Consider the following 27680-nt stretch of genomic DNA (forward strand, 5'->3'; position numbering starts at 1 on the left):
CCTTTCTTTTTACTTAGAGTCTATACGAGGAACAACATCCGTCACGTCCCTTTAATCCACCTCGCTCAGCTCAAGACTCAGCCAGAAACTTACCTCCTATCCACGTGACTACACTGACGCGAAAAAAACAAACAAACTTTTGTTGATAAATTGTCACCATTAACAGGCGCGAAAAACATGAAAAGAATCATGTTTGATGGATGGAAAAGTAAACAACGAGGAAAATAATTAAAATGACAGAACTTAATCACGCCTATCACCCAGAAGAACAACATATCAGCTTTTTTTGTTACTGGTAAACGTGTACTTTTATTTCTGTCTTTTTAATAGACTTGTGTTTTCTTACCCTTGTGTGCTAGCGTGGTTAGCTTATACAAGTTTGTTAGAGACGGGGTGCTAAAGAGCGTGCAAGTGCTTCCCATCTCTGTGCCCGACTTCACTTCACTTTACTACTGAACATAACGGCTTACAGGGCCCAAGACCTTTATTATTTTGCTCTTTGATTCTTTCCCACTAGTCAATAGAATTAGTGCGGCATAATTACCATTGGGACAGCACTGTACTCTAATAGAATATCCATTGACTCATCATGCCTTCTAAGGAGAAGCATAGATTACCCGTGGGCTTCGGACGTGCCCTCGAAGACACAGCACTTTCTCCACGCGTTGACGTTTACCAGGATATCAACGACGAAGAAACAGATCATACATACCACAGTGACATAGATGCTGACATAGATGCTGACCTGGATGTTGACCTGGATGTTGGATTCCATTATTATGATAGGCTTTCGCATTTTAATTCTAATTCCAACAACCTCAAATTTTACTCGGAACCCCCAAATTCAGGGTTGCATTCTAACGACACTCCACTAGGCCTAACAAGAAGTGTAGGTGTGCTAAATCTTTCTCTGGGAGCAAAGACTCAGTATCAAGATCAGGAGAGCTTTGCTGACAATGATAATGACAACGAAAGCGAAAATAATAATAATAACAACAGCAAAGATAATGACGACGACAAAGGTAATGACGACGACGATGATAACGACAAAGGCCAATTGCATGCACCAGCAAAGCTTCAGGGTGCCCCTATTCTGTCTTCAACTGCTATCGGAACATCAACTAGCTTGAAAAGAACCATGAGCAAGACAGGCTTCAGCATAACCTCCCCGTTTTCGAAGAATCCATCACAAAATAAAACTTGGCATGATTTTTCCAGCTCGGAATACACCAACTTAGCTACCGTTAAGACGGCTGAAACAAGTAACCATTCCTTTTCTGAGGCTAAACCAGACCCAGCAGCGTTCCAATCATCTGGTTTGATATCGAAAATGAAACAGAAAGTTCTTCCCAAGAAGCTGACCATCCCAGATACGCCAATGAAAAAGTCTCCATTGGTCACGAGACACTCTGACAACGAACTTCTTGGTACCCCAATATTAGAATATTCATCAATTATGTCCGCTCACAATCACACAACACTTCCAACAATGCATGAATCTCAACTCTTCAAATCCCCTCCAATGATAAATACATTTCCACCTTCTTCTGATAACTCTCCAACTAGCTCTTCTAATCCTAGGTCGAAGAAGAGGACCAAAATCGTAAAGAACACAGAACTAACTTCCATGCTGCGACAGATTACCGATGATCTATACGGCCATGACCAAGAGAGCTCTATTTTTTCACACTCACAATCTAAAGACGCACTTCAGACTCCTACCAAGACCTCGTTCGATATTGGTCCTGATTCGCCTGCTCTCATTCCAAAACTCCAGAAGGAACCTCTGTTTTCGTCGCAACCTTCGCAACACAGAACCATTAATGCAAGCATAATGAGGAATCCTGATTTCCATTTGACAACGAAATTTAGCAATGTTTCCATTATGGGTAAAGGTCAATTTTCTACGGTATATCAGGTTACCTTTCCAGGCACAGGTCTCAAGTATGCTATCAAAAGTGTACGACCAACAAAGCATAACTTTACCAATAGAATTTTGCAGGAAATTAATATGCTATCCACCATTCAAGATTCTATCACTAACGATTCCGAGGGAAAAGAATACATTATTGAATTTATCTCCTCATGGTCTCACAAAGGTTCCTTCTATATAATGACTGAGTTCTGTGAGAATGGCAATCTAGACAATTTTATTCAAGAGCACGTTATCGCAAAGCAACAGAGACTGGAGGATTGGAGGGTGTGGAAAATTATTGTTGAACTTTGTCTAGCATTAAGATTTATCCATGACTCTTGCTCTATTGTACATTTAGATCTCAAACCTGCAAATGTATTGATTACTTTTGAAGGTAATTTGAAGTTGGCTGATTTCGGAATGGCTACTAAGTTACCCATCAAAGATAAAAGTTTTGAGAATGAGGGTGATCGTGAGTATATCGCTCCAGAAATTATAAGTGACGGAATATATGATTTCCGGGCAGATATATTCTCTTTAGGACTCATGATGGTCGAAATTGCTGCAAATGTTATACTTCCAGACAACGGAAGCGCATGGCATAAATTAAGATCCGGAGATCTATCCGATGCCGGTAGACTTAGTAGCACGGACATACATTCTAGTTCTCTATTCTCAAACAAGAAAGATCACACAAATATAACCGATATTACAACGAGCGATTCAAAGATACCAGCTTGGGTACCGAGATTTCTTCTGGATGGTATGTCACTAGAAAAAATGATCAGATGGATGATCGAACCGGATTACAGAGATCGTCCTTATGCATCTGATCTGTTACGCACAGAAGAATTAGAATACGTTGAGATGACAAGAAAAACAGGAGCCGTAATTCATGAAGATGACTATGGTCCCAAACCAGAATTCTTTTCTTAGTGTACGGTGAATACACTCCCCTGTTTTTAAAAGTGCCTCCGATTTGTTCTTTTTAGAAAGCCCTAATTATTACATGCTGATTTTCAAACTTTTTTTTTTTTCTCTAAAGAAAAAAAAACCATTAGGTTTATATATATATATATATTGTACATATATGAGAATGAATGAAAAACGGCTTTTCTTCTGTTCTGAACAAGATGAATTTAGTTATACGTACTTTGGAAGAGCCTATATCTAAAAGCAGCAGCGACAAATGTTACAATGTGAGGTCACATTATAGGAAGCACAGAAATAGTGCCTACTATCTATATAATGTAGGGAATTTGTCGCTCAGTCTTTGTGAAGGCTATGTTTTCGAGAAATAATATGATGAGTTATCAAACACTTCTTTAAAGCTAGATAGTATCTGAAATTTTTAATGATTGTGGTGTATTTGAACAATGGGAATCTCTCTGATATTTCTCTAAAACATAGCCTATATTCTTGTGTTTTTAGTCTATTTACTTCTTTGAATTGCTGCTTCGAGCACTTTGTAATTTCTATCGAATCCTCACTCGCACTGGACTGGTGTGTAAAATAACCAGTAGCGTAGAAGAGGTACAATATATGCTTGATAAACTTTCTTACCTTAAGATATTAGCTTAGAGTAACGTATACATTATACTACTGTTTAAAAACCGTAAAACGATGTTGAATTTATTAAACTCACTCTATGTTATACAATAATAGAGAATCTTTGCAAAATGTAAAGGAAATTGACATACAATAAAGAATCGCTTGTGCAAAACTTCTGAAATGTACAATGAATTTACAAACCCAACTTAGTTCTTCTCCAGTGTCTTCTCTTAGCGTTGTAACGGATAGTGTTGTTGGTCTTCAATCTGAACCATTGTGGCAATGGTCTGTTTTGGTTCTTAGCCTTAGCCAACTTCTGCTTGATGATGAAAGACTTCTTAGCCTATAATAATAAAATAATTCACAAAGAATTTAATAATGTTAGTATTTTGTTCGGTAATTCGTGTGATTAGGACATCATATGACATCTAAACCACATTCATTTATCCTCATTGCCATAGTTCATGGAGCAGGCCTAGCTTTAAATTAAGTATGATCATGAGGGAGATTAAAATGTTGGTTTTTTTCTATATCCCGCCTGGCACTATCAAGAAGCTCAGTATCCCCCTCTCTGGAATCAGTCAATCTTGACAGCTTTTCTTGTGTTGCATTCCAAACATTAGTTCACGAAACTTATACTAAATTCTAAGGTATCAAAAGGTGATTTGAATAGAAAAATAGATTATCTGAAACTCCTATATCATTCCGTTACAGGCAATTATTATCATATAGCTAATACAATTGTGGAATTAACTGCTTTTCTTTATCAAAAATTATCGTATTATCTTCTCCCAACTAATCAAAGCTTAGAAACACGCTCCATAGGTTACAACTCGGGTTCAAAAGTCATATATTAACATACAGCCATATTTGATTCTTATCCTTGGTGTCTTAGGCAAAAAAGGATATAGCTAAACACTAATACTAACTGAAAGCACCTATATAACCTTGTTCATTCAAACGTTTACTTGCAATATTAACTAACATACTAATTTACAGAAGGTGCAAAGCGAGCGGGAGACCTCGCCCAGAACCTTTACTTCCCACGAGAAACAAAGATTGAACCCCCAGCGTACGTTCCTGCCTAGGACATCCATTGCTAGTGGGAGTAGTGTAAGGCTTGGAAGGAATCTCTGCCACGCTAGAAGGAATCGGTCTCCCTAGGCAGAACGAAAGTCAGGACACTACGCTGTCCGCCCCACAGGAATTTCCCACCAGCGAGGCACCTGGGCAGCTCGCGTAGAGCAGAGAAACAACATTCTGCTACTACGAACAGTTGTGTGGATGTTCATTTTTCGTATTCAATTTTCATATACAGAATAGTAACTAAAGAGGAAATTTCAAATCTTCATTCTTACGTAAACCCACACACCACGTATAAATACATTAATACACAAAACAGATAACACCCATGAACCACAACTAAATGACAGTCCCGATGAAAACACTAAAACTCAGTTGATTTTCAAAACAAAAAGCCCGTACGCGCACGTCTATGTGAAGTAGTTTTGGTTTCAATGCCCTTGCTTAGGTTTGCTTGGAAGCTTGAGCAGAGTTTGGCATGCCTAACGATTTTTCAATTTTAAGAATTTCATGTAAATGGTACTATTAGTATTGTATATAGTAAAGAGTGTAACAGTAAATTAGGATTATTAGGTAGTTTAAGGTCCTTCGATTCCGTCCCCGAAGAGTATAACGCCAAGATGACCAGAACCTCCGTTTTAGCTGATGCTTTGAACGCTATCAACAACGCCGAAAAGACCGGTAAGCGTCAAGTTTTGATTAGACCATCCTCTAAGGTCATCATCAAGTTTTTGCAAGTTATGCAAAAGCACGGTTACATTGGTGAATTTGAATACATCGATGACCACAGATCTGGTAAGATCGTCGTTCAATTGAACGGTAGATTGAACAAGTGTGGTGTTATCTCTCCAAGATTCAACGTTAAGATTTCCGATGTCGAAAAGTGGACTGCTAACTTGTTGCCAGCCAGACAATTCGGTTACGTTATCTTGACTACTTCCGCTGGTATTATGGACCACGAAGAAGCTCACAGAAAGCACGTTTCCGGTAAGATCTTGGGTTTCGTTTACTAAACAGTTTCCAAGTGTATATATATACTCAAGCATATAAATACATACTGATTAATCAATCCAAAACGTACAAAATTAATACACAATATTAAAGCGCTACAAGACCGCAAAAACGCTGCCAAGTGACCATTTTAAGCGCTCTTTAATTTTTAGGTATAGGATATATCTTCATAAACTGTTGTATCACAACTAATTCAAACAATAATTAAACTATTCACGAATAATTAAAAATTAGGATAGATTGAAATGCTATATTATATTCTCAAAACTTATTGGTAAGATATGTAAAGCTTTAAACACACATTTGTTATACAATTGTGAAATACTGAGAGATAATAATGAAGCAAATCATAATCTTCTACCTCTTCTACCACCCTTCTTTCTGGTAGAGTCAGATGGAACTGGAGTAACATCTTCGATACGGCCGATTCTCAAACCGGATCTAGCCAAAGCTCTCAAAGCAGCTTGACCACCTGGACCTGGGGTCTTGGATCTAGTACCACCAGTAGCTCTGATCTTGATGTGGACGGCAGTGATACCAACTTCCTTACACTTGGCAGCGACATCTTGAGCAGCCAACATGGCAGCGTATGGAGAAGATTCATCTCTGTCAGCCTTGACCTTCATACCACCAGTAACTCTGGCGATAGTTTCTCTACCAGACAAATCGGTGACATGCACGAAAGTGTCGTTGAAAGAAGCGAAGATTCTAGCAACACCGAAAACTTGAGAGTTATCCTTAGCTTGAACAACTGTTAAAATAATATGAGAATATGAATTGTTAGTAAAACAGTTTGTATTAATAAAACAAAAGAGTACAACAATAGTATTGTTGTACTCATTTGATTATAAACCTCTCTTTAGTCTTCTTTAAGAAATGAATGCATATTCGCCATACAGGATGCGCTGCCTTTTCACTGAGCTAGTAGTACTTGACAGTAAATAAGACCCCAGTTAACAAACAATTGACTCCAAGTTAATTGTTTGCGATCCATAAATCCCGTTTGTGATAATGAACTCATTATCAACGTCGACCGTTCCGTATTTTAGATGGAAGTTATCGAAGAGAATACAACGAGGCTCTCGTTCAGACATAAGCTCATCAACAACAATCAGAGGGAAAGTAGATCATCGACAACACATTTCACTGCATCCTCAGACGATTGAGTGCCTACTTCTTCTGAATGCTGGAATCACTTGGATTGACTGAAAAGAGTGACAGATAGGTGTCGTTCAGAACAACTGATCTGTTCTCCCCATTATTACTAATTCCGTGCGAAGCACTGTCAAAGCATTCTCTATTCTTGAGTTTTCTTATTTATCATATTGCCGCATGGTTTAAATTCATCCTTTCTTGAAGAACAACTAAAGGGTTTTAAACGGGATACCACCCCTCGCACGTACCGTTAGCCATTCTTGATGTTTTTTACTGGTTTTCTTGAGGTGATTCTAATATACAACAAACAATTATACTATAATATCCAAACAGGTGTTAAATGAGTAGAATGCATTCGTTATATTTTATTCGAAATTGAATGATGACATTTTGGAAAGTTAGAAAACCCAATGGACGAAAATGGTTGTTGATGTTTGGTGTGTCCCACCCAAAAAAAAAATTTTCCAAAACAGGAAAGTGATCAGAACCACAAAGAAATAAATCCAAACACCTGTACATTATACAAACAGTCCCAAGTTAAGACTTCATGAAAGTAATCTCATCGCGGCGAATTCTTGCATTGCACAAATATTCGGCAAGAGCCCAGACATTGTATGCATGCACGTATGGATGGCTTCAAAGATACATTCATGAGGTAGCTTAGGAATTTTAGATCCAAACTAGGCCGCAAGATGGTTATTACTTAAAAAGAATTTGATAAAATACTACTTAAAATCGGACGAGATGTCTGATCTATTTTGTAAGACGATCATTGCATCTTAAATAGCACACAAGGAACTATTTGGCAAAATCGAATAACAAATATGATCGCGCATTAGCTTTTTATCTCGAACCAGGTTGTAGAGAAGATATTGTCTGGGATGTCACAAATCCACTACAATAATACCTGTTCTGAGGAATGTACGGTTTCTTTTGACATGATCAAAAGATAATACGCATAAGTTTCCCAATGAAGATACTTGGACCATATAATGTTGGCTTTTTATAGTTTTCGTTTTTTATTTTTTGGAATTTTACACCTTTTCTCTCAAAACTGGTGAATATTACACGCCGGGTAAGAGTATTGGATTTGGAGCATATAGGCTTTACATGATAAATCTGAAATCAGATATACTCAGAGAGGCCAATGGGGTACATCTTACGAATGTTTGTATTGGGAAGAGGAATTGATTTTATTAGCTGATAGATTATAGCTAATAGATAAAGACAAACATAGACCACTGTTCTTACTGTGGTATACAAGATGCAGTATATTTTTGCTTTAATACTGCTACTATGCCAGCTTGTCAATCCATGTTTGGCATTTGATATTAAGGGTAGATTAGACCTAAAGCTCAGAAATGTCTCAAATCATGATATTATGAGAACACAATTCAAGATATACAGAATAAATGACGATTCAAATGACATTTATTCTTTGTCGACACGGTTAGAGTCTGCTGCCGGTGAATTTACCTTTAGAGATGTTCCAATTGATACTGGGCTGAACCAAACGACATATTTTGCTTTGCATTCATCTTCGTTAGAGTTCAACCTAAAACCCAACAGAATACTAATAGAGGTCATAGGGAGTGGTGCTGATGCAGAACCAACCGTTAAAGCCTATGAAAACAAGTTTGGCAGAGAGTATTTCCCATCTCCGGATATTCTGTTCCCAGAGACATTGAAGCCCGTTGAGCTCGATGCTGAAGGACGCATAACCATAACTGTGATGAACAAGCAGCCGATAAGAAGATATATCATTGTTAGAAACCCTGGTATATTGAGCAGCGGGCCAATAGCCAGTATTCTAAATTCAAGACTAAAGTTAGCGGGTGTCATCACTGTTATCATGATGTTCGTTTTCCCATTCTTGTTGGAAAAATTAGATCCAGAGACTGCTAAGGCCGTGAGACAACAAAAGTTTGAAAAGGCTAACGCTAAATACCTTACGAAAGATAAGAAGTAGCCATTCTTCACATTTTTCCTGCCCTTATATATACATGTTTACATTTTATTTACTGCTATTCTCTTGAGTAGGGACAAAATCTTCATAATATAAAAACGTTTGAAATTAGGGAAAAGTACTCTAAACAAAAAAACCTGTTAGCCTCTTCGGGATAACAGAGAGTCTTTTCCCATAAGTAGAAGATTTGCATTGCTTGGTCATCCCAGTGTATGATAGTTATGGCGTGAAGAAATGGTTTCAAAGTGCATTGAACTGTTAACGAGCGTGTTATATTTGGAACCAGCGGATTCTGAAGACGCCATTAACCTATTAAAAGATATATGCACTCCATCAGAGGAAAGCAAGACAGGAGATATTTCACAGTACAATATTGAGTTTGGATTGCTGACAAGTTTCACTAACATCAGCCCCATAGAACAGAATTTTGTGTTTACTGATATAACTCAATGGGAAAAGCTCCTTTCTTTGCAATCAACAGATGTCGAGTATGCAGCTGCATTAGAGATAATCTTAAAATTGGCATCTATTTCAATCCTCAATAGGCAAAGTCTTGCACAAAAACCTGCGATAAAGGCTTTTGTTAAAAACAGATTGAAGGATGACCATTTGGAACCACACCTTGTACGGGCGTTCGAAGAATTATATTACCAAATATTCAGTGTCCAAGCAGATTCGGAAGAGATGCGATATGTGTATGAGGAGCAATACCCATACCGGTGGAATCTATTATCACTCATTTCGGAACACCTTAATAATCAGTGGGCTCAAACACATTTGATCTTCAAGAATGCATATGTTACGTTCACCGATCAAAAACTTCCTGATAAATTCACAATTGAAACTAATATTGAACTTTTGGGCGTTACGTCAAATCGTATTTTGACATTGGGTAGAGATTTCTACATTGGTATTGAAAATGAATATCTCTGTATATCAGATGATAGCTATACCCTAGCTGTTTTCTCAGAGTATGATTTCAGAGAAGGAATAGTCTATAAACTTGCTATACGTTACGATCTTGGCTCAGTGTCACTTTTCGTAAACGGAGATTTTGTTCAGAGCATCACTCTCCACAAGCACAAAATTAACAACGTGTCAGTTGTCGAAATCGGATCTGTTATATCGTACTTCAAACTCTATCAGTTTTCGATTATAGATGATTGTCTAAGAGTACAAGATGATGAAAACGACCGAAACAAATACCACTTGACAGATAAACTGAAAAGACGGAGCTTGATTTTGAATGTCGATATTGACGAAATTATTAATACCAGCTCCAAGGATACAAAGGCTTTTGAGTTGGCAGAAATTTCTAATTCATTCTCAACCGGAAAATGCTTTTATTACCAGACCAGCGATATCGTGGGATTATTTGAAAGCATGAATATTTTAGAAACTTTGATTCACCGACTTCTAAGGGAGGACAACTTAGATATAATGATTTTAATTGTAAACCATCTCATAAAATGCTTGAAGAATACAGAGATAGAAAGTATATTTTTGAAATTTAATGGATATTCGGTTTTAAACTATATCCTTATGGCGAAGACTCAAGAAGGCTATAATATACCATTCTCTTTTCTCTATGAAGATGATAGAATTACAAGACTTTTGAGTGATATATACAATGCGGATAACTTCCTGACATATGAATCTCCATTGAAAATAGAATTGAATTTTCGTTTAACAGCACCATCACGTCATTTAATCTCAGTTTTTGATGGCCTAAATGAAGTTGAAAGAGACTCAAAGCTCTCCAGAGATAATATTCTAGCTTTACAGAGAACAATAATATTTCAATTATATTCATTCTTCTCACAGAGTGAGTTATCATCCACCCTTGAAAGTAATAACAGTTCCGTAAATGTTCTCTTAGAGTGTTTTTTGATCAAAAATATTCATGAAAATGGTACAATAGTACATTTGCAATTCCCATACTTCTGCTTAGTTACCGGAAACATTGTACTAGCCAAATTATTGCTCCAAACTTTAGAATCTACTTTTTCATACTATCAAGAAAAGGATCAAGATTTCTTGTGCAAGGATATCCCAAGGACTCTTTACATTAAGGTCTTCCTAATATTACTCGAAGCTGGTATCGAGCATGTGGATGTTATAGAAACGGTATATGCAGTATTACTTAAATTCTTTGAAAATCAATCCCTGATTTTCGAACAATTTATGGATACGAATGGATATACATTATTGCTTGGAATCCTATCAACATACCAAAAAAGTACTCTTCAGTTGATTGCATGCATTTTGAAAGCAAGTAATAGAGATCAAACAAATAGTTTAGTGATTGGAACGCGCAAAATTAACTATCCATCTGAAGATCGTCTAAGCATATTCTCTCATTGTCTAATTATAAATGTTTTAGAGCACTTTATCTCAAAGGATCCTTTCGATATCCAGGATACTGTAGTGGCTTTTATTGATTATTTAAATGATATCAGAGAAGAAACTCCAGATCATATGATTTTTCATGGATCAAATTACAGGCTAGTTAACCAGTTAATGGAATTACAAATAAGCCTTGAAATGACAAATGCCGAAGATTTGCTTCTATCTGTAGGGAGTAAAAATAAGTCACTATTGGCAGAAATCATTGTACATTTGATGACCAATATGGATTATAAATCATTTGAGTCTCTTTTACGGGTTTTGGCAAATGATGTTAATGGCAAAAAGGCTGGGGGCAGCACAAAGTACAGGAGAATGGGATTTATATTCATGGTATCACCAGAAATTTTCAAAACACTACTCAAGTTCACAAGCAAAATGGATATAGGTATGGATGCACTTTTGTCATTTGGCAAAAAACTAATCATCCTTTTGTCCACGTGCTCTGTATATTGGAGAGTACATGATGCAAGTTGGGATTCCATATTCGATCTTCATAGAATTGTTGCAATTACCAAAGAGCACATAGTTACATCACATTTGAACAACGTATATGCTCAAAAACTTTTAAAGAATTTAAATGAAGCTCATGAGGAAATAGATAATTGGCTTTTTGCGTTCGCGGTTAACAATCTGGAGTGCCTAGACAACAAACTTTTAGAGGAGTTCTTACATTCTTTGTTATATTATCAAGAAGTTTTGTTTATTGAGAGACACAGGAAAACTGCGTTCAGCAATGAAACGGTGGCTAATCTTTTAGGTTTTTTAAAAGTCACCATTCCATCATTTCAACCAAATCTTCACTTTCTGGGACTAACTATTTTTCGCGCTGTTTGCACTCTAAGGTTTAGTGACTTAGAGCTAATTTCAAAGCTATCTTCCAAAAAAGTGACACAATGTTGCAATTTCCTAAATGAATGTATGAAAGAAGATGATGAAAAACTCTTGTCTAACCTACAGCTTTCTGAAAATAGTGTACTCTTCGAAAAGAGTATCAATAGACTCCGTTACCTCTTTCAAGGATCTGCCATGGCTACCAATGGAAGTCGGAGGAGTAGCAGGTCTCAATTCATCCATGTAGTTTTCAAAGAGAAAACTGACCATTATAAATGGGACGTGAAAGAGTTATCAAGTATCCATTCGTTGTTCAAGAAGGATAATCTCAACCTAACGAAGAATATGTTTTTTATTGAAGACAAAAGACTCCAAGATTTTTTTGCTGATCTGAAGTATCAAGATGACTTAGGATACCATTTAACTTTAAAATTGATAAGAAAAAGCTCAGCAGTATCCTACTTAAGAAATTTCCCCGTGCACAGAAAATGGTTTGTTTCTGAAAGAGAGAATGTAAAGCGCCAAAGGAAACAACTTCTTCCCATTTTTGAACCTGATCAGAATATTCCAACACTCGACGGAAAATATTGCTTACAACAGGAAGAAAATGTTAGATCTCAATTCTCTGATATATCTAACACGTTCTCTTCTTCGGAGGACCTCGGTTCAGATTTCAAAAAAGAAGGTATTAAAGACGTTATCTTGGATAAGAATAGGGCGGTTCTACAGCTATTAAAAAGCAGTGAAAATATAACCAACATATGGAATACCACTAAGATCATGGGTCTTTCGATTACCCCTGGAGTAATTGTGCTAACAACAGCATCAATATACTTTATTCCGGGGTGTTATTATCACTTGGAAGAGAAAAAGGTTATGGATATAGCGACATTTCCAGGGCCCTTAAAAAATTCTATTGTTGATGCAATTTCTTCTGACCTTTTGTTAAAGCCATCACATAGCAACTCTGAGAATATCAGTCTAAATTCAGAATGGGATATTCATACATTATATTATGTGATAAAACGTCCATTTTTACTTCGTGACACAGCAATGGAGCTCTTTTTTGGTTACAAAAGCACCGTAATGTTTAGCTTTGAAAGCCAACAATTAAGAAACGAAGTATTTTTAGTCCTAAGGAAAATTGCCTCTAAAGATTCCGGCTACTCTATCTGGTCTTCTATTTTGGAAGAGGTGAATTTTAAAAGTAATGTTTTAGGAAGGAATAATGGAATAACTCACACCAGTGTGTCTGATAAGTTAACAAACGCTTTGACAATTCTAAGTAAACAACATGTGCCGACAAGTATGATTGACTTATGGAATGAAGGCCTTTTATCAAACTTCGACTACATTATGGCCATAAACACATTAGCAGGCAGAACATGCAATGATCTGACACAGTATCCAGTATTTCCATGGGTTATTGCCGATTACGAAAGCGACGAGATTAATCTAGATGATCCTGCTACATATAGAGACCTTTCAAAGCCAATGGGCGCCCAGAATGAACAAAGAAAGCAAGCATTTATAGAACGATTTGAAGCCCTTAAAGGTCTTGATGATGAATCTCCCCCTTTTCATTATGGAACACACTATTCATCAGCAATGATTGTGTCATCCTACCTTGTTCGTCTAGAACCGTTTTCTTCGACGTACAAAACTCTTCAAGGTGGTCAATGGGGCCCTCCGGATAGGCTATTTAACTCCATAAGCAGGGCATGGAAATCGGCTTCTTCAGAGGCATCTACAGATGTTCGCGAATTGATCCCTGAATTCTTTTACCTCCCTGACTTTCTTGAAAATAAGAACGGTTACGAATTCGGTGTAACTCAAACTGGCCATGAAGTTTCCAATGTTTCTCTTCCTCCTTGGGCGAAGAATGATCCTAAAAAGTTTATTGAGATCAATAGACAGGCTCTAGAAAGTAAATACGTATCGGAGCACTTACATGAATGGATAGATTTGATTTTTGGTTTCAAACAAAGGGGTTCCCCAGCAGTTGAGGCAGTAAATGTTTTTAATGCTTTAAGTTATCCTGGGAATGTGGATATTGATAAGATTGACAATGAAAATGAGCGTAAAGCAATAACAGGCATAATATACAACTTTGGTCAAACACCTTTACAGATATTTCAAAATCCACATCCTCAGCGAAAAGTCAAGAGCCATTCATCTGATATAGACAAGGGTCTATTGGAAGTTTCAACAGCTAGTCCTTACACTGAAGACACCAAAAAAGCTAAACTTAGTGTTTTAAAAATTCATCATAAAGGTTTTAAGATTAATGGCAAGGTTTTCAGACAAGGACATTCGTCCCCTATTAATGTTCTAAAAACTATCGATGATAAATTGTTTGCAACTGGGGATCAAATCGGTTTAATTAAAGTATGGAGGATTGAAGATGACAGACTAAATAGTATGACATCTTTGAGTGGTCACGAAACAGGAATAAAGGCTATCGAAAGTTCGTTACAGTATGATTTATTGTTTTCTTTGGATGCCGATGGGGTTGCAATTACTTGGGACCTGACAGAAGGGCGAGTAATCAATAAATTTCCAACGCCGGCCAGGCTTATATCACTATCACCATCCACCGGAAATCTTGCTATTGTGGGAGATAAAGGTATATCTGTGTACGACATTAATGCGTCGCTCTATTGTCTATGCGATATTTCTGATCAAATAACTGCCATTAAATTTATAGAACACGATATGTTTTGGCCATATAGGTTCCATGAGCAAGTGGACACCATACTAGTTGCGATGACTCATAAGATAGTAGTATACTCCTTAAAGCTAGTGGGTTCAGAATGGCAGCTACTCCCGGTCGAAACATTAGAATCTTCAAAGGTTGATCATATTACGGATATAAACATTAAAACTGGTAACTCTTTGGCTAACACGGAAGGAAAAGCAAATAAAGTCGAGCTTGTTACTACTGATAAGAACGGAAACAGATGGCTATGGACGTAGTATACATACATATATATAAATTTATTATCTATGAGATTTATCAGCGTATTTGGTTTTTTTTCATTAGTCGTTCATAAAAGAAAAGCCCAGTAACATTAAGTAATATGCCTAATACTTGAATCATAGTTATGCTATGAGCTGTGTAAAGCCAACTAAAAGATATAATTGCAATTCTTTTCATAATGTTAGCAATGGAGTACGATAATGTTGATATTTCTCCTAACAAGTAAAATGTTATCATGCTTTGAAGGAAATGCAAAACACCATTAAGAATTATGAGCCTCCATGGAATTTCGACGTTATGTGGTTCGTGGAAGAAATTCGCCCATAAAGTAGGCAACTCCAAAGCAATAAACCAACCCAATGATATTGAGAAACCCACGACTGAGATGTATATCATTAGCGTCAATTTGTCGTACTTCCTGGGAGAGCGTAGCGATCTTCGGTAATCAGATTTACTGGTAGCGATGGGTAGTTCGTTATGATCAGACTTGTACGTGAAGATATTTTTGGCATAAATGTTTTGAATAACAAATATGAGCATGGATATACTGGCAAACAATACCCCATAATGGCTTGTCTTAATGGCTTGGTCATCCAAGTCTGAAATTTGAGTTTTTGGGACAGTATTTTTGCTGTCACTATATACAATAACCCAAACGCCTAACATAACACAGCCTAGACTCAGGTAAATTGCTCTGTTTAGCTTATGGTCGAAACGCTTTAACATCTTCTGTGCCAAAATAATGAAAATAGGCGAAAGCGTCTTGATACTTGCTACGGTCGATACCGGTACAAGCGAAGTTGCTCGATGACCATAATATTTCCCCATAAACTGAAATAGTCCCAATGGGAACACAGTCAGTAATACTTCCTTGGATGGTCGCATAATCACATTTACTCCTGGATCCTGAGACCTAGGAAAAGTCCCCTCAGGGAAAAGCTTCCTTACCCCAGGAACATAGTGCCCGATTAAACAGGTGATACATGCAGACAAAACGATGAATATAAACTGAAACTCACCTAGGAATAATGGCATCGGGCATTCCGTTAAAATTCGTTTCGTTATTTGAGACCCAAACGACGATATCGCATACCAGCAAAGACACACAATAGGAACTGCTATATTAGTGTCCGAAGATATCGGTATCAATGACCTAAACTTCCATATTATTCGACCCATTTTAGCCAAATAAATACTGTTTGTACTAGCACAATAGAAGGTTACCAGCTTCACTTTTGTACCATAAAACACAATACACCTCTCTTATTCACCATAAACTAGGTATCCTCGAACGTCTCTTCAAGTTGATAGCTTCTAATATAACGATACAGCATGACTATTTCATTTTTAATATGTGATTAAATATAGCATCCCGATGATGCTTCCATATAGAATCATCTATTATTTCTACTACGTTTGCTGCACAATCACGTGAATATTAAAACCCCAGTAGTTCCACGAAAGAAAAAGAACAGTGAAAACAAAACAAACAAGAAGGTACATTCCATTCCGATGACGTAGTGTTCAACAGGTACACAGAAACTGGGGCATCCTTCAGCAGTTTCGTTTTTTTTTTTTTGTTTTTTTTTTTTGTGTTTCCTTTTTTTTTTGAGCTCTTTTTTTTTTTTGTTCCTTTTATTTTGTTTTGGATTTTCATTCTATTTAGGAATGTTGAAGGATTTCTTTGGAAATCTGACACTGGACACATTTTATTTGGACACTGCAATGAGATGTAAAGCAAAGGGTAAAGAAAAAAAAATAAATAATAATAGACAATATAAAACAAAATGCTAATGGTAATATGGTTCGTTTATGTGTGTATATAATGGTAGTTAAGAGTTAAATAGTTAAATATTCTTGGCTTCTAAATAATTTTTTTTCTTCTTCTTGTTCTTCTTGTTCTTCTAATTCTTCATTGGATATCCTCCTTCCGGTACAGTAGAAGGATCCACCCAGTAGTATTTTTCCAAGAGGTCTGACAAGTTTTCAAACATATATTTCATTTCCATGACCGAGATGTCTTTGGTAGTGTTGAAAGGTCTTTTATAGTCATCAAAACTCATAATTAATCGATACATCTGTTCTGAAAACAGTTTTGGCTTGTCCTTAAGCTTGGTGGCATGCAGCTTGCACGATTTACCGGAGATGTAGCCAAGCATGTGCGATCTTATACGGGATTCGTGATGTTTGAAAGGATCAGGTTTAGCTCCGACTTTTAACTTTTCTAAGACGGAGTTGTCATTAGCGCAGTAGTCGTAATCCGCAAGAAAGAAGTCGAAGATACCCTTCATTTCACTTGAGGTTATAAAATGACACCAGCGGAAGTTTGCCGCAGCATCATCTTTAGTGATAGCCCTTTGTATTTTATCTCTGTTTCTTGCACCACGTTCGATAGCGCCGAAACTACCAGATTCTACAACCGTAGTGATGATGTTGAAGTAGTAGTTGTCGTCATCGAAGATTGGATCGCAGTCTAAACTTTCTTCTTGTATAGTTATAAAGAATTTAGAACCAACCATTCTTTTCGTCATTTTCCAGTATGTTCTTACATGAGACACACCTTCCTTTATTTGGCTATTTATGCTTTCTTCCATTGAGCCATAAAAATCATTTTCCAACTCTACAGTAACAGGATTCCAGTTGTTGGGCAAAGTGAAGTTGTCAAGTTCATAATCTGGGAAATATGATTTAATGACACTTTGTCTAATGAATCCACCTTTGAACACAACATTGAACCTCCCATCCAATTTTTGGTCATAATAGAAACGGACATGCTTTCTTTGAGGTCGTGCAATCTTTGTTATTCTTGAAGGTCTTCTCCTTCGATGCGATGTTTTCTTCGAATCACTCAACATTGGAACCCCAAACATTTGTTGTGGTTGTATATTCAATATGTTTGCTGTTTGCAAAGGTTGCAATGGATTGGAAGAGAAAAATGTCGACACCGGTTTGAAATAATCAACGTTCACTTTGCGGGGAACTGCCGCCTCTTTGGTTTGGGATGAATCAGATAAAAGGAAATTGTCCTTTAGCAATTCCGAGCCGTTAATAGATAACACTTGAGGATTCAAATAGTTATCAGCTGATTTTGGTTCCACCGTCTGTTCAATATCCTGGGTTGTATTCACAGTGGTGTCAGTGATGCTGTCGCCTTTATTGTCATTAAATATAATGAAACTTTCTTCAGAATATTTTGTGGTAATAAATTCGGTAACATCTGTCGCGTCAGTTTTAAAAATCTGAGTTGGACTGGCATCGAGAAGCTGCCACAGACTGGCGTTTTTAACCAAAAGGTCCCCTGAGTGACAGGAGAAATTCAACGAAGGAGATACTTGATCAAAGCAGTCTTCCTGGGCAATGTCAAAAACCGAGTGTAGATTAGCGTCACTGTAGTAGTAGTCCATCTTTTTTGTTTTCCTAGTTTTGTTATTAGAATATGTGTTGTCTTAGCGAGAGTATAGTTTCAATTAATAGTTAGCAATGTAAATGTAGGCCTCACTAGGTTTATTGGATCATTAAACTGGATATTTGATTTGAACACAAACAAAAAAGTGATTGTTAAGTTGGCTATTTTTTTTTATCTGTCATATGTTTCTTATAAAACTTTCATACATTTCAACACTGTCACATTATTGAAATCAACAAAAAAAAACGGGAGCTTAAAGTTACTGAAAGCAGGTATAAAAAAGATTTTTAAGGTAACGGTTAGGATCCTTTTCGACAAATGTTACCTTTGCTTTTTAGATAATAAAGTAGTAGGTCATTAATATGCTTTTTTAATCCAGTATTAAGTCCAGTTGATATCACGTGGACGGTTTAACCTTAGATACAGACTTAGAGGACATGTTTAAAGGTAATAGAAAAAAAAACCAAAAAAAAAAAACATTAGAAGGTAAAAAACTTCCATACCTCTGTGTTTGATTTTTCAGGCTAGCAGCATCCAAGAAAGACTCTTTAGGTTGCCTTCTTTTCTCTCTTTTTTTGTTTATCTATAAAACTTAATCTGACATTATTTTCCAACTTCATTATTATTCAAAAGGCATTAAAAAAATTTTATATTGACATCTTTAGCAACATGAATCAATCATATAATGAAAAACAAGAATTATGACTGAAGTCATTGAATGATTAGGAGAAGCACCAGCATCATTGGCTAAGAATGGCAGAAAAAGTAACTGAAGATTTGAAAAACCTTTCAACTAAGGAGGAACCAGTGGCAGACCAAGTTGTTACTCCTTGGGATGTCGAAGGTGCTGTTGATGAAAATGGTGTTCAGCAATCTATTGACTATGAAAAGTTAATCAAGCAATTCGGTACCAAAGCTATTGGTGAAGAAACATTGGCCAGGTTTGAAGCTGTAACAGGACGTAAACCTCACCACTTCTTGCGTAAGGGAGTGTTCTTTAGTGAGCGTGACTTCAACAAAATTTTAGATCTGTATGAACAAGGTAAACCATTTTTCTTGTACACTGGTCGTGGCCCATCAAGTGACTCTATGCATTTAGGTCATATGGTTCCTTTCATTTTCACAAAATGGTTGCAAGATGTTTTTGACTGTCCATTAGTTATTGAATTAACTGATGACGAGAAGTTCTTGTTTAAGCCAAAATTGACGATTAATGATGTCAAAAAATTCACAAAGGATAACGCAAAGGACATTATTGCCGTTGGATTCGATGCAAAAAAGACCTTTATCTTCTCTGACTTAGAATACATGGGAGGTGGATTCTATGAAACTGTTGTGCGTATCTCTAGACAAATTACAGGCTCCACTGCGAAGGCCGTTTTTGGTTTTAATGACTCAGACTGTATCGGTAAATTCCATTTTGCCTCTATTCAAATTGCAGCTGCTTTCCCAAGTTCTTTCCCAGATGTTCTAGGCTTACCAGATAAAACTCCATGTTTGATTCCATGTGCTATTGACCAGGATCCTTACTTTAGAGTTTGTAGAGATGTTGCTGATAAGCTAAAATACAGCAAACCTTCATTGCTACATTCTAGATTCTTCCCAGCTTTACAAGGTTCAACCACCAAGATGAGTGCTAGTGATGATACCAGTGCCATTTTCATGACTGACACACCAAAGCAAATTCAAAAGAAGATCAACAAGTATGCATTCAGTGGTGGTAAAGTTTCTATTGAAGAGCACAGAAAGTACGGTGGTAATCCAGACGTTGATGTTGCATACCAATACTTATCATTCTTCAAAGATGATGATGAATTCTTAAAGAAATGTTATGACCAGTACAAGAGTGGTGAAATGCTTTCCGGAGAAATGAAGAAATTATGTATCGAGACTTTGCAAGTATTTGTCAAGGATTTCCAAGAGCGCAGAGCTGCCGTAGATGACGAAACTTTGGATAAATTCATGAAACCACACAAATTGGTTTGGGGACAAGAAGAAAGACTAGTCCCAGTCAAACCAAAGGAAGATAAAAAGAAAGATTCTAAAGCTTAGGAATTTCAAAGTTAGTCTTTGGTTTTCAAAACCCGATTATTATATATATATATATATATATATGCATTCATATATTACTAGTACGATTAGATTTTGATTTTGATTTTGATATCATTCTTATAGTCATTATTATGGAACAAATAGAGGGTATTTTGTTGATTTACGGAAGTGAGTTATGATTTCCTCATTGATGCTTTTGAATGTAATCCACTAATTCTTCTATGGAAATAATAGAAATATTGTGTTTTTTCCCGAATTCCACACAATCATCCAATCTCATCATATCCCCATCTTCATCCTTAACAAGCTCTCCAATTACTCCTACTGGTGGAATCTTAGCAAGCTTACAAAGGTCAACTGCAGCCTCGGTATGACCACGTCTGCCTAAGACACCGCTATCATGAGCTCTTAATGGAACGATATGGCCAGGCTTCAAGTAATCATTTGGGGTGGTAGTCTTGTCTGCTAATTTCGCACATGTCAACGCACGATCATGCGCTGAGATACCAGTCGTTGTTCCATGAACGTAATCGCACGTAATAGTGTAAGCCGTTCCATGTCTGTCATCCGCATTACTCTTACATGAAAGCTGTCTCATTAGAGGCAAGTCCAAACGATCCGCCCATTCATTCGACATTGGAGCACAAATATAACCCGATGAGTAACGAACTAAAAACGCCATTTGAGCTGGCGTGATGTTGTTAGCAGCACAGATCAAGTCTCCTTCGTTTTCACGTGACTCATCATCCATGACTATAACAAACTCATTGTTCTTGAACTTTTCAACCGCAACCTCGATACTCGTGAATTCAACCATATTGTCTCTTTAACTACTTCCTGGTTTGTATGAAATGTACTCTTGCTAGTACAATATATTGTTCTTCACCTTCAATGCTTCAGAAGAGTACCTATTTTCGTAGTAGACACAACAAGCCTTTCGGAAATGAACTGAAGAATGATAAACCACTGTTATATATACCTGTATAACTTCTAGCGGATAATCGTCTTTACGTACGTATGACAGAAGATAATAACGAACAGGCTGTACACAACAATTTGTCACGCAACGGGTCTTACGTACGAAAAGCCGGAGTTGTCTTTCGAAGAATAAAAACTCTTTGGCCCTTTGTAAGGTCTTAGAAATTTTTTTTCACCAGTGTCTAAAATCTTTGTAATATGCACGTGACTAATGACTAGTATTTCATACGTTTGTCTCTATATATCGCGCGTTCATCCACAGTAGAAATATGTCGAAAGAGATAGTCAGCTATCTAGCTGTGTTAAACGAGAGGTAAACGAAATCTTGAAGTCGGGATGATGAAATTTCTTGTTTAGATGTATCTAGTTTTATACATATCGAGCAACTATATAGATGCGATTTTTATGTAGTATATATATATATATGTACACGTATGGCATTGAGACATATAGTTAAACAGATTTTGTTAATTATATATTATCATTGTTTCTTGTGCGTGTAAATTCTGTGCATAGCTTTTTTTTGGTAGGTTTTGTTATTTTAAGTGTCTCTAACTGTGGTTCAGTGGATGTAAATGGTGAGATGGTAAAGTATTAGATGATACTCGGTATAATCTAACATATGATTTCTTGTTAGAAAGCACTGGTTGTATTTTTATACTGTGGGCGGTCGAATTAATGATTCTTGACGAGAGTCAGATAAAATCAAATAAGATTAATATAGTAAGTAATAAAAAAAAAAGGCAGATAGATAGAAAAAGAAAGAGTCTACTCTATCATGAATGAGCTTTCATTCCAATGTTTTAGATGTGCTGTCATCTAAACTCTCTTGGAGCTCTTACCTTTGCCCTTAGACTTTTGTGGGGTCTGAGCACCGGTGGTAGTTGCAGAAGCGGCCTTGTTAGCAGCAGCAGCCTTGGCTTCGGATTCTCTCTTCTTGGATGCACCCTTTCTGTAGGATTGAATGTAGAAGGAGATGAACAACACCAAGTAAGATGTCAAGATCAGATAACCGTATGCAGCAGCAGATTCAGTACCGTAACAGGTACCCTTGTTTGGTAGAATGTCAGGGAAGTACTTGTCAGCGTAGAAGGTGTAAGTAGCGAAGTACACGAAGACCAAGTCAATCAAGAATTGAATGATTTGGAATCTGGTGACCCATTCCTTCCACCAGACTCTGATACCTCTGGAGCTGAGGAAGTAGTACCAGTACATGACGACGTGGACACCCAAGTTCAACATAATGACTAACCATTCAATGGAAGTTTTACCTTGCAATTGACTGTAGCACAACAATGCGGTAGCACCATGGTGGTAGGTGTGCAAGAACAACAACTTCTTTCTCTTCAAGATCAAAAAGACAGTGTCGAACAATTCCAAGAACTTAGTCATGTAGTTCAAGTAGTACAAAGTAACCAATTTTGGAGCGAAAGCTTCCTTAGAACAAATAGCATAGAAAAGACCGTGGTGGTAGATCATTGGAAGAATTTGTTCGATCATTAACAACAACAAACCCAAAGAAACACTGGTCAACACCAAATTGTGCAACTGGAACAAGAAGTTCAATTTCAATGGGGCAGCATTAGCCTTACGCAATAGCGCTTGGCCTCCAAAAATTACAATGTAGTACACGATAATAGCAGCAATAGCATGATAACCATTGGCCATTAGGGTCTTGTTATGAATGAATTGGAACTCGTCAGCTGGATATCCCGCAACAGCTTCGAAACCTTTGCTGAAAATTGGCCATAAATGCAAACCAAATGGTCTCTCGACACTAGGAACTTGGTATTCAACCCATGGAAGTTCTTCCAACTTAGCCAAAAGCTCTTGCACACAAGATGGAACTGACATTGTATGTATATCTATTATCTGTATCGTTATGTTTTATCTTATTCCACTTCCAATTCCGATCTGAATTTGTATTATTATAGTAGTATCGTAATGATTGATAGTATTTCTATTATCAATTAATGCACACACCGGGTACAGCCGCTACAATATACACGAAGCCAAACAGAGTTATTTCAACTACAATTGTTGCCCTAAAACCACTTGAATAGTTTCTCCAAACTGCTGGTAAAAAGTTTCAAAGATCTATACAACGGTATTAAATCTTAAAATCCGCTCGACACAAAATTGCAAAAACTACTAGCATTTAGGAAACGAAAAAAAAATAAAAAAACAAAAAAAAAATTCTACGAAAAAAAAAACTGACACGCAAGTGAATCTTTTTTTTTTCAACAATGCAAAAAAAAAAGAAAGCGAAGAAGAAAAGTGAGTGCAGATTATTAAGAAAAAGACAACCGGGACACACGTGATGGTTAGTTACTACTTATTTTGATTTACAAAATAAGCAGATCCTAAAAGATATATAGTGAAAACATGTACAAGTTTTAACAAAAGCGTGATATTTCACGTTAAAATTGTAGTGTGTACAGATATATGTAATTACATTGAACGGTATTTTTCTTTTTTTGAGTACTGTTTCATAGAAAAAAAGGTTCTATTACTCTAGTACAAATAATGCTTTTTACTTAGCCGGTTCGTTGTTTATAGTATCTTCTTCTTTATTCAGTGGGGAAGAAGAGAAAATAGAAATAGAAATAAAATTAAAATTAAAAATGAAATTACTAGGGTACATTACTTGCCCCAAAAGTCTAAGGATGCAATTGTATCGTAGCCCCGTTCGTCCTCGTAAACATATAAAATCTCTTGAGAGCTTGTTTGTAAAAGTCTGATTTTTTCTCCAACAATACATCTGACGAGTTCGCCAGTTTCAACCTTGCGGATCTCTATGAAATTGTTGTCAAATGCAATGATGTATGGATACCAAATGGCAAATTTTTCCGGTTCACCTTCCCAGTGGATTATGTGATATTCCTTTTTACGCCAGCCTTGGTTATTAACAAAGAAGGCAAATTCTGTGTAGCACAAGAAAAACATATTTCCCACACGGTATATCACTTGAGGATGCAATGAATCGCGGATTGCAAAGTCTAGCGACGTGTCCGCTGGGTCTAGTAGTGGTTCGTGTGCATTTTGAGATACTGACACGATCTGGAAACCCTTTTTACACCCAATACAAAGATTAGCTTTCAAGAAGGATATCGACACTGGTTCGCTATCGAATTGAACCTCCGTGTACTTCTTTTTTGCGTGCTTCTTGTCATGTAATAACGGATGTTGATGCTCGAAGTATTTGATAGAATTATGCGAAGTATGTGCCGTGACAATTAACTTTTTCCCGTTACAATCCCCAGTACTAAAGAAGGAGACATGGGTTGCCAATTCTTTTGCATGCTTCTTGAAATACGTATTTCCTGCTTGTGGTTCAGTTATGTTTAATAATTCGAAGGAACAGCTGTACAATTTTTTGTCAACCAATATTAAAATGGATTGGAACTCCTCCAGGACTGATAGCTGAGAAATATTGTTCTTCGATAAAAGCTTCGTTGGGGTTCCGAATGAAATAGTGTTCTCAACCCTTCTTACACTGCTAACAAAGAGGCCTTGGGATGTGGCAATAATGAATTTTCTACCACCGTCACATGATGCAACACTATTAATCTTGTTCGAGTAATCGAAGTATCTGTCACTGATCTTGCAGATGTTGAAAATATCATTTTCTTTGATGATACGTGCCTGTTCTTGTTTAATCTTCTCTAATAATGTTTGCATTGCTGCAAATTGAGCAGCATATAGAGTCACTTGGTATTTTTGCTTAGCCCCGTAGTATAGGAAGGTAATTGCATTCCTAGGGTTGGCAACCGCGACTCCCTCCGGAATTATAACAGTTCCTTGACTATCAGCTTTGCCACAAATGTGCTTTTTTAGACTGGGCATTTCTTCACCAGGAGCTGCAAATAATAACGGAAGTGGGATAGGGCGTTGGAAAACCTTGTGTTGATTCCACTTATTAACTGCTTTAGATTTTAAAAACAATAGCATATTGTCCAATAGATAGAATTGAATATCACCAAATCCTCCGTTGTCATTCTTAGTAACTTCCTTCCTTGATAATAAACCTTCATGTTTGATCTTACGTTTATCATCGTTCAAACCCATGTTAACATATTCGTTTTTGAACAAAATTTTTTGCTTTAATAACTTAACATCATGTCTATCTTGTGCTGCACCACTTGCCTTATCAATACGTTTCATAAATGCACGCAGTGCTTCTAGTGCTCTGGTTAGATTTTCTAAGTCCCTTTTATCAGCCACTGGGTCACAGGACTTCATTATTTCTCTAACCAACAAAACGTAACGTCCAGGTCTAGAAACACCTTGGGATAAAAAGGAGTCAATCCCATGCCTCAACTTAGAATTCATCAAATCGTCATCAAAACGTGCAAAGTATGGATTTACTGATCGTTGGGTTTCAATAAGATATTTTGCATATGGTCGAGAGGCCACATACATGACAAATGGCTCAAAGAATGGAATAAAACGTAGTAGAATGTCACCAATACCATCAACGATTGGAGAAGCTTTTTGTCTTTCAGCTAATGCATCTAATAGACGGCGATTAACAGAATAAATGTCATTTACGTGTGCGAAAACATGTTTGATGAAGTTTTTACGAATATCCGCCGGAATGATATTTGTTTCTGCTAACTTCTTCATAAAAGTGTCCCTCAATATCTCTAACGACTTAACAAACTTCTTTTCTGTGCTGTAGACTTCATATATGGCTTCCTGCCTCTTTATTTCACGTTTTGATAATTTACTCCATACTTCTTCAGGAACAGAACTAGTCCAAGATGTTTTCTCTTCATCATCGTCATCGATAGCCATAGAAATGTTTCTTTTTAAACCACCATTTGGCTTTAAATTCAAACGAGCTTGTTGTTCGAGACGCTTTGGGCACGAGATGGAATAACATAGTCTATTTCTAGTACAAGTTGGAGAGTAACATTCGGCCAATAATGTGAAAACACCATTTACCTGGTGAAAAGTGTCTGGGTCTTCTGCTTTTTCCATTAAAGATAAACTAGATTCCGACTGTGATGGCAACAGAGTGGCAGTTGATTGAGAGGTAGAGAAAGTGCCTGATGGTTCAATTTCATAAATACCTTTACCAATGACCCTTGAATTACCTGTAAATTCATAAACCTCGTTTGGAGAATCACGAAGTCTATGCTCGTAGATAACATCATGGAAGAGCTTCTGTGCGTCAAGCGCTCTTCCTAGCAACAGGGCTAGGTTTCTGTCATTGGTCCTTATGATTGAGCATATTACATCGATGGCTTGTTGACCTGTGAAGGCATCTCTGTACACAAGTCCATCCTTTTTATACTCGCCTAGAGTGATGGATTTTTTGAATGCAGTGGCTACACGTGATAGTATTGCTGGGTAGACTTGTGGTCGTCTTATAGAGCTGGAAACCACGAAATGCTTTGTATACAGTGAACTTGTGGAAGTTCTACGGATATGTCTTGACCCTGTATTTTCTGTAGATAAAGATGCTGATGATGCCCTCTGTTTCAGTCCCAGACCCATTGATGATTCTGATAATGGATTGACAGTATGGTCATACTTTTGAGGAATAGTTCTGCCACCCGCGGTCTTACTTTTCCCTTGGAATGGAGAGGTGAAATTTTTGAACGTAGAAGAGCTAATGGATTGTGTTCTTGCAAACAGATGATCTGATGATAAGCTATTATGATTGTTGTTGTTGTTATTATTATTAGAGTTATTATTATGGTGATGGTGGTTGCTGTTTGTCATCGTTAGATTAGCGTCCGCCTGCAGATCCTTCGAGCTTGATCTAGAGAACAGTCCGAACCCTTGAAGGGGTGATTTTTTGGAGGTGAAAGATCCTCTGGAATTGTTGTTATTATGATTATGATTACTGGTGTTATCATTAATAGACGATGTGGAAAGTGGTGCCAAAGACGGTTTTGTATTGAAATTCTCGCTTTTGGTTCTTCTTGGTGATTCATGGATCATATCCATAACCGGAGGCGTTGGTCTTCCATGTGTCTGATGCGAAGCCGGTCTTTGTCTGGGTAAATTAGTGTCTTTTGACCGGTAAGGCTGCGGAGATTCAGAATCAGGTGGAGTCAGATTATTCTCTTGCTCGATGCTTGAAACATCACTAATTTGCCTAACATGAACAGGACTCGAAAATATACTATCATGTTGTGGCTGCCGCTGTTGTAAATCCTTCTCGACATCTTCGTTGAGCACAGCTTTCAAATTCATCATATCCAAAGAATCTGGTATGTCCCGCGGTACTGTAGAAGGAGGAGGGGACAAAGGCCGCTTGATCCCGAAAATGTGAGTGAACAACTGTCTTCTAGAGCCATGTTCTAAGTCATTGGCCGAATAATTCATCCTG

At 37.1% G+C, this 27680-nt stretch overlaps 11 protein-coding genes across 11 annotated transcripts; 5 read left to right on the plus strand and 6 right to left on the minus strand.

Moving 5' to 3' along the window:
* Positions 1–589: 589 nt before the first annotated feature.
* On the plus strand, positions 590–2851 carry SWE1 (tyrosine protein kinase SWE1; the record flags this gene model as incomplete). The annotated part of the gene is made up of 1 exon (XM_022820243.1): positions 590–2851. The coding sequence occupies one exon, from the start codon at positions 590–592 to the stop codon at positions 2849–2851; it is 2262 nt and encodes a 753-aa protein (XP_022676726.1).
* Positions 2852–5169: 2318 nt separating this feature from the next.
* On the plus strand, positions 5170–5562 carry RPS22A (40S ribosomal protein uS8; the record flags this gene model as incomplete). Its single annotated transcript, XM_022820244.1, has 1 exon — positions 5170–5562. One exon carries the CDS (start codon positions 5170–5172, stop codon positions 5560–5562), a length of 393 nt encoding a protein of 130 aa, XP_022676727.1.
* Positions 5563–5907: 345 nt separating this feature from the next.
* RPS14 (40S ribosomal protein uS11) lies at positions 5908–6973 on the minus strand (the record flags this gene model as incomplete). Its single annotated transcript, XM_022820245.1, has 2 exons — positions 5908–6302; positions 6964–6973. The coding sequence occupies 2 exons, from the start codon at positions 6971–6973 to the stop codon at positions 5908–5910; spliced, it is 405 nt and encodes a 134-aa protein (XP_022676728.1).
* Positions 6974–7979: 1006 nt separating this feature from the next.
* On the plus strand, positions 7980–8684 carry SOP4 (Sop4p; the record flags this gene model as incomplete). Its single annotated transcript, XM_022820246.1, has 1 exon — positions 7980–8684. One exon carries the CDS (start codon positions 7980–7982, stop codon positions 8682–8684), a length of 705 nt encoding a protein of 234 aa, XP_022676729.1.
* A 231-nt stretch (positions 8685–8915) lies between these two features.
* BPH1 (Bph1p) lies at positions 8916–14897 on the plus strand (the record flags this gene model as incomplete). The annotated part of the gene is made up of 1 exon (XM_022820247.1): positions 8916–14897. The coding sequence occupies one exon, from the start codon at positions 8916–8918 to the stop codon at positions 14895–14897; it is 5982 nt and encodes a 1993-aa protein (XP_022676730.1).
* Positions 14898–14937: 40 nt separating this feature from the next.
* On the minus strand, positions 14938–16080 carry KLMA_50267 (uncharacterized protein; the record flags this gene model as incomplete). The annotated part of the gene is made up of 1 exon (XM_022820248.1): positions 14938–16080. One exon carries the CDS (start codon positions 16078–16080, stop codon positions 14938–14940), a length of 1143 nt encoding a protein of 380 aa, XP_022676731.1.
* A 725-nt stretch (positions 16081–16805) lies between these two features.
* Positions 16806–18305, minus strand: KLMA_50268 (uncharacterized protein; the record flags this gene model as incomplete). The annotated part of the gene is made up of 1 exon (XM_022820249.1): positions 16806–18305. One exon carries the CDS (start codon positions 18303–18305, stop codon positions 16806–16808), a length of 1500 nt encoding a protein of 499 aa, XP_022676732.1.
* A 755-nt stretch (positions 18306–19060) lies between these two features.
* On the plus strand, positions 19061–20359 carry WRS1 (tryptophan--tRNA ligase WRS1; the record flags this gene model as incomplete). The annotated part of the gene is made up of 1 exon (XM_022820250.1): positions 19061–20359. The coding sequence occupies one exon, from the start codon at positions 19061–19063 to the stop codon at positions 20357–20359; it is 1299 nt and encodes a 432-aa protein (XP_022676733.1).
* A 184-nt stretch (positions 20360–20543) lies between these two features.
* On the minus strand, positions 20544–21176 carry RIB3 (3,4-dihydroxy-2-butanone-4-phosphate synthase RIB3; the record flags this gene model as incomplete). Its single annotated transcript, XM_022820253.1, has 1 exon — positions 20544–21176. One exon carries the CDS (start codon positions 21174–21176, stop codon positions 20544–20546), a length of 633 nt encoding a protein of 210 aa, XP_022676734.1.
* Positions 21177–22156: 980 nt separating this feature from the next.
* On the minus strand, positions 22157–23191 carry ELO3 (fatty acid elongase ELO3; the record flags this gene model as incomplete). Its single annotated transcript, XM_022820254.1, has 1 exon — positions 22157–23191. The coding sequence occupies one exon, from the start codon at positions 23189–23191 to the stop codon at positions 22157–22159; it is 1035 nt and encodes a 344-aa protein (XP_022676735.1).
* A 789-nt stretch (positions 23192–23980) lies between these two features.
* On the minus strand, positions 23981–27676 carry ROM2 (RHO1 GDP-GTP exchange protein 2; the record flags this gene model as incomplete). The annotated part of the gene is made up of 1 exon (XM_022820255.1): positions 23981–27676. One exon carries the CDS (start codon positions 27674–27676, stop codon positions 23981–23983), a length of 3696 nt encoding a protein of 1231 aa, XP_022676736.1.
* Between the last annotated feature and the right edge of the window lie 4 nt (positions 27677–27680).

Source organism: Kluyveromyces marxianus, chromosome 5 (assembly GCF_001417885.1).
Source record: "Kluyveromyces marxianus DMKU3-1042 DNA, complete genome, chromosome 5".
NCBI classification, from domain to species: domain Eukaryota; kingdom Fungi; phylum Ascomycota; class Saccharomycetes; order Saccharomycetales; family Saccharomycetaceae; genus Kluyveromyces; species Kluyveromyces marxianus.